Source organism: Diadema antillarum, unplaced genomic scaffold (assembly GCF_040938485.1).
Source record: "Diadema antillarum isolate AM-2024a unplaced genomic scaffold, OU_Dant_1.0 scf00000133, whole genome shotgun sequence".
Classification (NCBI taxonomy): domain Eukaryota; kingdom Metazoa; phylum Echinodermata; class Echinoidea; order Diadematoida; family Diadematidae; genus Diadema; species Diadema antillarum.
In genome coordinates, this window is record NW_027271022.1 from 230511 (window position 1) to 243907 (window position 13397).

General features: G+C 41.7%; 2 protein-coding genes across 2 annotated transcripts in view; one reads left to right on the top strand and one right to left on the bottom strand.

Annotated features, from left to right (window-relative positions):
• Positions 1-4079, bottom strand: part of LOC139720772 (GATOR1 complex protein DEPDC5-like) — a 53126-nt gene extending 49047 nt beyond the window's left edge. Inside the window, exon 1 of the mRNA XM_071632115.1 lies at positions 3723-4079. Within this exon, the coding sequence (XP_071488216.1) occupies positions 3723-3765 (43 nt within the window). The 5' untranslated portion in view covers positions 3766-4079. The remainder of the gene's footprint in view (positions 1-3722) is intronic.
• A 361-nt stretch (positions 4080-4440) lies between these two features.
• Positions 4441-9979, top strand: LOC139720751 (large ribosomal subunit protein uL16m-like). Its single transcript, XM_071632104.1, has 5 exons — positions 4441-4552; positions 6727-6798; positions 8010-8158; positions 8922-9087; positions 9527-9979. Exons 1-5 carry the CDS (start codon positions 4486-4488, stop codon positions 9820-9822), a joined length of 750 nt encoding a protein of 249 aa, XP_071488205.1. The 5' UTR covers positions 4441-4485; the 3' UTR covers positions 9823-9979.
• Positions 9980-13397: the final 3418 nt, after the last annotated feature.

Sequence of the window (13397 nt, forward strand, 5' to 3'; positions counted from 1 at the left end):
TTAACCCGTTCCTTACGGGAACCTGGTTTACCAGGTTCCCGTGGGAGCAACTGATATACGGGAACCTGGTTTACCAGGTTCCCAAAATGAAGACAAGGGTGCCTGTTTCAGTGGCCTAAATTCATGTTTCTTTCTGTTAAAATGCCCAGAAAAGTGAGTTTGATAAAAAGATCAGAGTTTACTCTATCAGGATTTGTTCTCCTTCTGCGTGTTTTACAGTATTATGTACCTTTTCCTGATCTAGTTTTTTGCTTGTTCTGCTGTAAACTCGTACGAACATGTACATAGCGATCAAGGCTGAGATCAGTTAGAAATGCGGGTTCGCTGACCCCAGTCACCTCATTCAGGTACATTTTGTACCTGATTTTGTGCAGAACAAAAGATTCTGAGAGCTCATCAGCGCACGCTCTATTCATACCTCGCACCCGATCGATATTTCCATTGTTCACTGGCACATGTAGTTGACCGTGGAAAGGGGGAAACAATGAACCGCTTGACTGCCTTCACACAGATGGATTACCAACCTGTGTGCCTCTCTGTGGACGGGCGAAAAGAATCTCGTTTGGGGGCATTAAAGGCACTCAGAGAATTGCGGAAGGAACGGGTTAACATTATTAGGATTATGGGGGGGGGGTAACAAAAGGAACTTTTTCCATTACCCCATTGGGAGCTGTTCTCTAACCTTGGAAGATCAAGATTGTAAACAGATTTATAATTTGATACCTCCGTTGTGACTATAGATCTAGTATGTCTATTCCTAATCCTGTTCCTAGCTGCACATCTCATCACACCAGCCACTGTCACAGTGCTGAGTGATACAGTGCACTACTGTTACACGAACTTGGCTATAACAAAATTCTGGTAACAAGGATATAAAAATCCACGTCGCAAAATTATCAGTGCTACCGTATATTTTATGGGTAAGAGTTCCTTTTGTACCCCCCTTAAAATCGCAAAAATAACAATAAGAAAATATATTATTTAGTCACAAAACACATTTGTGACCCGCTACAACAAAAGGATCATAGAGTCGCTGATGGCTGAGCCGAGAAAATCGAGTTTGAAGTCACATCATCAAAATTGGTCAAAATTGGTCAAAACCAGTGAATTTCTGATTTTGGCATAATTTTGTAGTCTAATGTTCTGTCTATCATCTGCCGAAATTTCGAAGCTAAATGATCAAAGGAAAGGCAAGAGATCAGCGTTTTTCTAAGCTATGATTTTCCTACGTTCAACGAAACAGAAACGTGTCCGAAGATTTGGATTTAGCACCGCAGCTAGACTCCGCCCCTAGCAACGAGGGAGTGATCTTATTGGCCAGTGCGTGGCATTCTGATTACTGATTGGTCGTGCATAGACCGCTGGCGCTAAGCTTGAATGAACATCGCGGAGGTCGCTAGGAGCGTGCCTTCTATTGTCAAGCGGTGAAAACTGTCTCACCTCCCCTTGATCATGATAGCGTCGGAAGGAAAACTTTGAAGGCGTTTTTCTCGAAACTCTGATTTCCTCAACCACTTGACATGCGCTAATAAAATCATCAATATCTCTGCAACCGAGTACTTTTATGAGTTGTGCTATAAATCAAAATAAAGAAGAAGAATAAGGGAATAATGTCATGCCAGTTTAAGAAAACTGTCCTCCCCCGACTTTCGGATCCTTTTGTTGTAGCGGGTCACATTTATATAGATAGGTAGACATAGTGGCAGAAATTAATAAAAACCTACAAAAATGTAATAATAGTGAAAATTTACTCACCAACTTAATTTCACATAGGTGGGACTAACATTATGCTGCTAGCGATTAATCCTAAGTTTTGTGCGCATTTTACAGCAAATTGGTTGTCATGATCAAGTTTAAGCGATAATGCCACATCATTTCCTTCTGAATTAAGCGCCTGGTGGACAGTAGTTGTAAAAAAAAAGATAAATTTTTATGTTAAACCAGATCGTATTGCTAGCGAAATGCGATGGATGGACACCATGCCTACTGTTGTATACTGTGTGCACGCGTTGCACGTACCTACGTCGCTCGGTTGAAGGTAACTAGCTCGCCCTTTTAACTCACCACAAATATTAGACAACTTGGCCGTGACCATGTACAGGTTGACAGTCAGGATGTAAAAATTTTATTTCGATGGTTATGTTAACATTAGAGCTAAGGATTAGGGTTAGGGTCAGGGTTAGTGTTAGGGTTACGTTGATCCCAGAGTCCTTTAAGGTGACACGGACCCCGGTGTCCTAGGGTTACACGGACCCCGGTGTCCTAGGGGGACGCGGACCCCGGAGTCCTAGGGTTAGGGTTAGGGTTAGTGTTAGGGTAACGTTGACCTCGGTGTCCTGGGTGACGCGGACTCCGGTGTCCTAGGGTGATGCGGACCCCGGTGTCCTTGGGTGACGCAGACTCCTGGGTTACGTGATTCCCTGTGACATAGACTCTTATCCACCTATAAACCTTCAGTTCTATGGCTTTCAATTCATGCATATATAGTTCTTCAATTGCCTGAAAAACAGTCAAAACTAGAAGAAGTTTGAGGTCGGTTTGTACTGGGGTGAAACTTCAATTGTCGAGACTGCACCTATTATGCAAAGCAATACAAGGCAGACGAAAAGAATAGACTACTCAGAAGAAAGTCAAGTAGCGCCATCTACGACGAGCATAGTACAGTTGATGCACTGTATATTTGCCACAAATTACCTCTGCCTCGCAACTCATCGTGCAGCACGATCGTGAACGCACTGGGCTCAGATGCTCACGATAGTGAGTTTGAGTCCCAGACCCGTCAGTAAATTTCAGTAAAATGTTTCTCTTTCTAATTATGTCATGTTTCAGGTTCATGCAGGAAGTCCACTGGAGATGGCGATTGTCAAATGGAGAGACAGAAGGAGAAAGGGGAAAGAGAGGGAAGAGAGAGAATAACAAGGAAGACATGCGAGAGGAGAGAAAACATTTTTTCAACATTTTCTTCTTTTAGTAATGACCCCCCCCCAAAAAAAAAATCCACGCCCAATTTTTACTCAACCCCCATCAAAATGTTGCCCTCTTTTAGACAGTTAGGTAGAGCTCAAAATACGCAATCGGGGGGGGGGGGGGGGGGGGGAGTACACTACAAAAGGAACTCTTTCCGTTTTATAGTTAGAACCTAGTGACCAGTGTCTAGTTTTTGGTTAGCAACAAATTGTTTAACTCTAACGTTAATAACGAAAGAAAACTATCATCCACCACTGCACCAGCCTAACGTTCTGCATTAGACCAGCACTGCGTTAGACTAGCTAGCTAGCTGGGTATCCCACAGATCCCAGGACCCAGGGTCCGGCAGAGACTAAACACATGTGATACCCTACAGTCCGGGAAACCCGCTCATGAGGACCGCTCCCGCGTACGAGGACTGCCCCGCCTCATGAGGCGTGGGGGCGGTCCTCATGAGGCGGGGCAGTCCTCGTACGCGGGAGCGGTCCTCATGAGCGGGTTTCCCGGACTAATATACTGACAACTTATACTGTGTAGAACCTAGTGAAGTGCACATAGAACCATGTCTTATTGAGATCTAAACCGAGTGGAACGAAATGTTATGAACGTGCGCGTGTGATATAGACTTTCATCACATTATTGACTGGAATTCTTCATTGCTTTGTTTGAGTAAATATAGATTCTACGTCGTGGAGTAAACAGCCTATAATAACACCTACCGCCTACCGGTATATATTTTGGGCTGCCGTACTTACCGCTGAAAGCCTTTTGATGAACCCACAATTTAAAGTTTTTCATCCTGTTGTTGTCAGTCGTATAGCATCCGACAAGTATTTGGCACGTCAATCAAGGATCCAAGTAGAGACGTCACTCTCGTCTAACGTTACAGGTTATGGATGGATATGAGTGAGGCGTTGTTCTCTAACATGACCATGGGCATGATGACGAAACTTCAGTCCACTGTCAAATCAATGGCAATCAATGCTAACGAGTAAAAACACCTATTTTCGTCGTAAGATTACAGCAGAACTTCTGCACTGTCACCTGAATATACGTTGTCCCCGACCATGGACAACGGTGCCACTTGATGACCGAGCTATGAATATCTTGGTTGCATGTAGACTAGTTGCATGCTAGATTGTAGATGCTTCCACATCTCCCTCCTCATGATCCTGACCCTGATTTTCACCGCTCGCGATCGCATAAGAAGAGAGTGGCGTCGAGGGTCGTTTACCGTATGATCGCAGGCCACCAGGCGGATCGACGGAGCCCTGTGTACCGTGAGGATGGGCATGGGGTTGTTCCCGAGGCTCGGATACCAGTGGACCGCACAGCAGCCGCGCGTGCGGTGCTCTTTCATCTTTGGTTCGCGCGCGCACGCTGCGCTGCATACATATGCATGCATATCATCATCCAACGTATACCCACCGTACCGAACTAGAGTTCGGTGCGTATACCACATGCATTCGATGTGATGAAGAATAACGACGAGGACCATAGCGAAACTGGCGTGTCACCATGTTCAATTTGATGCGAAAATGTTCACTCTTACAAGTCGCTGTCAACCATATCGTCGTAAATCATGGTGAGATAATATCCACAGTAATGTAGATATTGAGCGAAAAGAAGTCTTTATCGTTGCTGGACTACCCATCAATGACTTCAAAAAATGGCTGTGGTGTAAAACTTCTGTATAATTTAGTCCCGCATACTCTATTTCGTGTAGTGTGCCTTAAACAGTTTTACTATAAACAGTAAATTTATAGAACCAATGACGAATGTGGCAATTATAATATGATGATAACACTAGCTTAACACTAGTCTAACACTATAACAGTATTATACTATGGCCCGAATTTACCAAGGTGGTACAAATGAAACCATGGACAGGCATGGTTTAAACCATGGTATGGACAAAAACCATGTCCATGGCGCGCCATCCCCAAGTCAGTCCGGGAAACCCGCTCATGAGGACCGCTCCCGCTTACGAGGACTGTCCCTCCTCATGAGGACCTCCCCCCCGCCTCATGAGGCCCCCCGGGGAACGCCTCATGAGGCCCCCCATTCACTTCTTATTCATCTCACATCTGACGTATAAATTGTCGCAACTTTGCACGGTGAACCCACACATACATGTCCACTATCCATGATGAAAAGAAGAAAAAATCCCGTCTGTTTTTTTTTCAAAAATCGAGTTTTAATCAACCGATGCAGAGCGCCCATCAAAACACGGGCGCCAGCGCGTTCGCACAATGCAAGACTGCCGCACCTAGCGGCCTGATCCGACTAAATATTTTCGATGCTTTTTTCTGCGGCTCTCACCTCTCTGCGCACGAATCAGCCTCGTGAAGCTGAAGTCTGACATCTTTTTACACAAATTCGTAACGAGAAAAATTAAATCAGTACTAACCTGATCTTGTCCATATATTCCAAATTACTATTCCACACTGATAGAGTAGGTGGGTAGATGACATACTCCAGTTTGTTAGCAAAATAATCACTTTGTAGGTATGACGAGTTCACTTTCTTCGTCAATTCCGCCCACGATTCCGCCGCCTGCTTACCGTTTGGGCGCTTTTTCTGGAATCATCCCGCGACGCAACGTACGTCGCATCACATCACGCATCCAGCACATACCAGACTGGTATGTATGTCATCTACCCACCTACTCTATCAGTGTGGAATAGTAATTTGGAATATATGGACAAGATCAGGTTAGTACTGATTTAATTTTTCTCGTTACGAATTTGTGTAAAAAGATGTCAGACTTCAGCTTCACGAGGCTGATTCGTGCGTGGAGAGGTGAGAGCCGCAGAAAAAAGCATCGAAAATATTTAGTCGGATCAGGCCGCTAGGTGCGGCAGTCTTGCATTGTGCGAACGCGCTAGCGCCTGTGTTTTGATGGGCGCTCTGCATCGGTTGATTAAAACTCGATTTTTGAAAAAAAAACCAGACAGGATTTTTTCTTCTTTTCATCATGGATAGTGGACATGTGTGTGTAACAAAAAATCACCGTGCAAAGTTGCGACAATTTATACGTCAGATGTGAGATGAATAAGAAGTGAATGGGGGGCCTCATGAGGCGTTCCCCGGGGGGCCTCATGAGGCGGGGGGGAGGTCCTCATGAGGAGGGACAGTCCTCGTACGCGGGAGCGGTCCTCATGAGCGGGTTTCCCGGACTGAAGTGTCGCATGGAATATTTCGTTACGAAATCAGTTATTTCGTTGATGAAATGATTATTTTGTAATGAAATGACGACATTTTGTTATGAATTGTAAGTTCACTAAATGCCAAAATGAACACTCGTCTTCGTCCATGAAACCACACCAACCTTCTTGACCCAAAGATCACTGAAGATTGAAAAGTTTGGCTGCCAGTCAGTGTGAATGGGGAAACTTCAGCCACAGGATCTTTTGCCAGTCTGACTGCGGCATTAATGTTCATGAAGCTATCATGCAGTGCTTGGGCTACCTATCTGAACACTGCATATGTAATTCTTACATTGCTAGCTCCTAGTTGCAAAACTGTTACACCTCTTTCATGTACCCACGCCACGGTCAGCAAACATAGAACGTCTACTAGAAAGGATGAAGTTCCCACCCCTGACTGTATTAGTAATAGATTTAAAGTATAGAGATCTACATCATATTGGTATTTGTCAAGCAGTTCTTGTGAATAATGTTCTGAAAATGTAATTTGTTGTGTATATTTCTTTATTTTGTTTCTTTCATTCTCTCTCTCTCTGTCTCTGAAATGTAGGGAGGTTTGCACTACCAACAGTTGTACAAGTGGCTACAATGAAAAACTTCCAACCCTTTGATACATTTGATTGTAAGTATGGCATAAAACATATTGTACAACCATGTCATATGGTCCACTAAGTTTGTGTAGTATGTATCGTCAACCTTGCTTTATAAGTCGACCTCGCATAAGTGGAAAAATTGCCAAAGTCAATGGTCTTTCCAAGTCCTCTTCTCGTTATATTCTATCGATTTTAATCTCTTGTAAGTCGAAGCTATTTCTTCAGTTCAAATAGATTCAACTCTTAAAGTCGGACGATCATCATCACTAATGGTACGTACAAAACTCCTGAACGACCAAAGTTTGTGCATGCAATTGCGCAATGCCAGACTCGGTGCTATATCCATGAATGTGTGGGACCAAGGAGGTGCTAGGCAAAGTACCTCCTCGGTGGGACAATGCTGCCACTGAGACACGTGTGTGTGTGTGTGTGTGCGTGTGTGTGTATACATCATACACAAACATTGTGACCGCGAGCTGCGGTGATTGGAGGAGAGAGGCCAGAAAGCGCGTGGCTGTTTTGGCCTCTCTTCATGCGCATGCGCACTGAGAGTGTGCGTCCATTTGGAAACTCTCGTGGCTCATTCGGACAGCCATTTTGGGTCAGGAGATTTGTAGCACAGAACTCTTGTAGTCTAGAGTGTTGTTCGCTGACCCATTGAGCCAGCACTATTCTCATTCGGGGTCACTACATTTGATACAGAATGGAGGAGGCAGCGTGTTGCGTTCGTCTCCGTGCGGCACAAACCACTCGCCACGATTGTAAGGCTTTAAATAGGTAAGGTTGCCTGTATCTCTACGGGTATCTGTGCAGCTGTGTGTAGGTGTCTGGGTACTATGGTTTGTATTTAATCAAGGAGAAAAAATATGAAACATCTTTATCTTCACACAAATCTGTAATGCATTTTTAGGTGGCCTGCTGTAGATCAACATACATGTACCAAGGTATGTCATGCATACATACACTTGCATTTGCACAGCCAGTCATGGTGTGTTATCCTTACTTTGTGCATTGTTTAATACAACTGTATGTTCAAGTCTCGAGTCAAACAGTTTCATTAAGCTTCACTCATAAAGGTTATGCCACCTGTAAAGTACGGCTATTGTCACGCAATGCTTTATGTAGCTACTTTTATGTCCTTTCTGCCTTGTTGCATTCGATATTGCCTCAATTGTGTTGGAATTGTACTCTGTGGTTGGATTGTTCTCATACTAAATTTAAACATATTCATTTTGTCTAGATGTCAAAATTCCTGCCAAGCCCAAACTGAAGTTCCTGAACAAAGTGCCAAAGAGGACGCGGTATAAAAAGGTCTTTAAGGGTCTACATGATATTCGAGGCCCAGCAGAAGTGTCCAACACACTCATCTTCAAGCAGTATGGCCTCATGGTGAGAAATGTGTCCAGTTTTATGTTACAGCTATGTTATTAATTTGAGATCTGATAACTTCAGATGTTATCCAGTTTAATATTCATCCTGCTTTCATATTACTATTGTCATGTGATTTAGCCTTCCCCTGGGGAAAGGCTGCTACAGTTTGCCATCAAGATGAGAAACCAGGCGAAACCCCCCCCCCCCCCCCCCAAAAAAAAAAAAAAAAAAAAAAAAAAAAAAAAAAAAACATTTGATATGCATGATACAAGACAAATGAGCCGTAGGAATTTGGTCAACACTGATCGAAATTAGTTTTGACCATGATGAACCATGCAGTTGTTACCAATTTCCTATTTGACCATATAACCACACACTTGACTTTTGAAATACAGGTGTATCCCGGTAATTATACTTCTGTCTCATTTGTAACTCATGGAAAAGTTTCAGGAAAATATGTCTTTCACTGGATTTTTTTTTTTTTTTTAGACAGGGGGTGTTTATCATGTGCATTAAACTTTATCATTTCCACATGTGGGAGTACCAATTAAAGCAAAATCTCAAATATATGTTGGTTTGCTTTTTATTGTATGGAAATTTTAAGATATGGAATTTAAAGATAGGCTGTAAGTTTTGAATAAAAACCATAGGCTAAAAGTTTTATCAACATGAAAATATTCCACTCATTTACAATTAGCGATTTTAAACTTGCTGGTAGTGTTACATCCCATGGATAGAATATTAATCAATCTTGTGCTTTGCACTGCATTAAATGCTACAGGCAACAACAGGGGGCTACATGAAACATGGCCACTTTGAGATGATCCGACTGACCATCAACCGTTTCATTGGAGACAGTGACCACATGTTTGCCCGATGGAGGGTCAATTCACCCTTCAAGCCTGTCACCAAGAAGGGCCAGGGTCAGCGGATGGGTGGTGGAAAGGGTGAGTGGTCACTGGGTTGAGAATAGTTTGTGTAGGGTATCATTCTGTAACCACCAGAATTCCATCGGTATACCAAGATTAAAGAGAGTTTACCCCAAAGAGGATCATGTTGCCATCATGGTCACTTGATTTTGATGTTGCTTGTGATGCCATTACTCAAGAATTCTGTATCATTTGTACATAAGATGTTGGCAGTCATACACTTTCATGAAAGGTATTTTGTTTCCTCTCCTTACAACTCTGTTCAGGATTAGTCAAAAGAGTGGTGCACTCAAATTCATACATATCCTGTATGTAACACACAGGTTGTAAACTCTTTCATGAAACATAGTCACTGTGGCAATTATTTACCTGACCTCTGCATTTTTAATTGATAATGTATATGAATATGAAATTGTAACATCAATCCATGTGTTATTTCTGTATTTGTCACATTCAGGCAGCGTGCATCACTATGTCACTCCAGTGAAAGCGGGTCGCATCGTCATGGAGCTAGGGGGGCGGATAGAGCTGGAGGAGGTGTACAACATCCTGTACCAGATCTCCAAGAAGCTCCCCTTCCGCTGCAAGGTGGTCTCAGAGGACATCATGGGGGAGATGGCAGAACAATATGGTGCGAAAAAGGAGGAGAACGCAAATCCATGGACATTTGAGCGCATTGCCAAGGGGAACTACATGGGCATCTCCAAGTACTTGGGGCCCTATGACTACAAGTGGTTTGGAGAATACCGATAGGGATAAATAGCTCTTCTTCAGTGGGAGTTAGCCTGTGCTTCCAGTTCTCTATGATTCTGGGAGTGTCCAACTGCACATGGTTTGGAAGTCTAAAACCCATTGAGCAAGGAGTGCCATGAGTGGACAGCATCAGTATAGAGGATGAACAACTTTTGGATGAGTGGATAACCCATTCCTCTATGATTGTGGTACACTACTTTTGAGTTCATCTTTCTGCAATCAGACTTTGTTCAACCCGTTTATGTGCCAGGGACTTTGGACAATGCTATGGCATTATCTGTGTCAGTCAGCACTCCATGCACACAGAGGGGTAATAGTGAAGAAATCAAGACTGAAGTGATTTTTTTTTTTTTCAAATGGAAGTACCGTATTTCAGCTACACGTAGCCCCAGTGTCTGTGTGTAGAAAGTTATAGCCCAACGTTGCCATGTCAGTTAGTGAAAATGCAATTCCTTTCTTCTTAGCATATCACATCGCTACTGCTACTACATGTACTACCACAGTATAAGAAAATTGATGAAAGCTCCAGGGGGAAAAATACATATTGTATTTTTTGGGGGGGTACCTGGTGCATTTAATTCTTTCCACTATGCAGTAGTCCCTTTTTATTTTCCCCCTTTTCTCTCGAACAATATGTTATGTCTCACATTTAAAAATCTAATAAATTGTCAGACGTGAAGAACCACCAAAATAATTATGAGCATTTGAAATAAACTGTATTGCTTATATTAAAGGAATATATGGGTCTTTTCAGACATGTGCATTTTGTATTCTCATTGAAGCAATTGTCTGAAATGGAAATTGCTAGATAAACTTTTGATATGCTGTAGTGTCTGTTCTGTAGAATATTCACCCTTCCAAAAGGCTAAAGGCACACTAGTACCTTACAAGCATGAACAGGGGATGTCAAGCTACAGATGGCAAGTGGCATCAAAGTAAAAGTGTGATTGTGAAATTTTGAGTCAAATGAATTAATGCTTATTTGACATATCCCTCTTACAAAGAAGCAGGCAGTGTGAGGCATAATGAATGTTAGGTAAAGAGATCACAGTTTTCCATCTGAGTCGGCAACAACCTCAAAAGGTCTGTTTGGATAGAGAAAGAAGAGTGAGAAGGTTTGAAAGGTAATACAGTGCACTCCCGTTATAACGAAATTCCGGTTACAATGGAGTAAAAATTCAGGCCGCAACATTATCCGCTCTATGTTTTTCTATTGTTTATTTGTTCGGTTATAACGAAACATGGATATAACGAAAGAAAACTGCTGGTCCAGAGGACTTCGTTATAATGGGAGTCCACTGTAGAAAAGTGGGAGATGAAAAAAAATGGAAAGAGAGGAGAAATATTGGAAGGAAGGAGAAGAGGGAGAAAATGAAGGAGGTAATCTTTTCTGGAAGTCCTCCAAAGAACTGTTGGTAGATCTGGCAGAGGAGTAGATGAGAAAGGTGGAGATAAAGTTCTTTTTTTTTTTTAAAGTCCTGAAATGTTTTGACACACACACACACACACACACAAACACACACAGGCATACAAGGATCACACATACATGCACGCACATTGAATAAAGTTGGGAAAAAATTGTGATGTTAATGCACCAAACTTTCATCAAGGCATTATGATTTAATTTGAATTTCAATCATCTTTATATCAAATTGGAAATTTGTGGGACTGGGACTGTTTATGTGTATGTACATTTATATTGGAGTGTGTGTGTGTGTGACTTCAGTTTCTCAGAAAAGCATGCATTTCATTTAAAAGGGTCCAACATTCAATTTATTCTCTCAATTCAATATGTTGGCTCAAGTCTATTTTTTGCACTCTCACAAACAATGCCATGCAAGTGTGAACACATACCACACAAAAATGATACCAAATTATTCAGGATAAAACACTCTTTCAAACCATGTGTGATAATTGCACGTTCATGGGCTGGTTTTAGATAAATTGCAATCTTCTAAGAGTGGATTTTCTTTTCTTTTTAATCACACTGTAGTACCGCCTAGTTTGTTCTCTTTCAAATACACATAAATCATCCATACAGTTTTACATATTATTTGCAGCTGTTAACCCATTGAAGACAGATTGATTTTCCTAGAAAAATGCATTTTCCATTTACCTCAGCCCGAGAATGTTCAGGACTAGTCTTCAACATGTTAAAAAAAAGACAAACACACGCACACGCACACGCGCACACACACACACACACACACACATATTGCACGAGTTTGAATTATTACAGTATTCTCACACATGCATTTACATCTAAAGACACATAAAACACACACACACACACAGAAGATAGATTTTGCAGGTGCATCATCTTTGTTTATTTCTATCATAAACAATACAAATTGTATTTTAGCGATCTGAACATATGAAGAGTTGTTCGCAAAAAACGATTTCAGTCCATTTTTGAAGATTTTGAAGTACGGTCTCTGTCATAAAGTACCAAATAATACCTTTTAAATTATATATTGGTCACTACATAAAGGTACATTTTTGAAGTAATGGTCAAAAGAAGCAAACATTTTCTTATTCTCTTTATCTTCTTGACCTTTAATCGCAAATATCTCCATTTGGCAAATATGGACTTATTGGTTTTTTGCGAACAAACTCTTTCATATATTTCAAACTGTTTACCATTTCATTAAAAAATTAGCTTCACAAAGGGAAGCCTTTTGCTACCTAACAGCTAGGTTTGACTTGGACTTTCCTTTATTATCTGTAAAAAATACATGTACAATTGTATACTGGAAATAACTACCTCATTATTTTTTTTTTTTTTTTTTTGGGGGGGGGGGGGGCAAAATATTTCTGGAGCCAATTCCGGGTTTATTGGCAGACAAGCAAATAAAAACAAACAAAACAAAAACCCCTGGCAATTTTTGTGCCACTCTCCGGGTTTCATTAGCTGATAAGCAAAAAGAAAGAAAAAAAATGGGGCTTCAGCACAATTTTCTTGTGAACAAAATAAAGGGAGGGGAAACACCCATTTTCATTCTTTTATACAGTATCTTCTATGTTAACAGTAATTAAAGGGGTGCGCACCCCGGTATGCCCCCCCCCCCCCCCCCCCCCCCCCCGAATCTGCAACTGAAGTTTAGGTATAAAATGAATGTTTTTTGGGAGATGTGTTATACATCATCACACCAGAAAACAGTAGTTGAAACAATGACTAATGGACATTCTCATACATGGCATTACAAATTGACAATTTGACTGTATGTTGTCACCACTTGAAAGCTGTTCATGTGTATCATTGCCAGTACTCATCATTGAAACCACAAGTATGCTGTAGGACTAGGCTCCTGCCTACTCCACTTGCTGAACTGACATTTGCTCCATCAAAAAACAAACAAACTTGTCATCTTTCTTTCACTTTTTGCCTTTATTGGTTATTTGTGCTGACTAATCAATGTTAGTGAATGGAATTTGGTAACTTTTAGCTCCAACAACATCCACAGAACTTTCACACAGGGACAGCTATGATGCTGCTCTAGCTGTCTTCCTGGTCTAGCTGTCTTCAGTGTATGTGGTCATATGCCAACACGATAATGTAATTTCATCCTCCTATG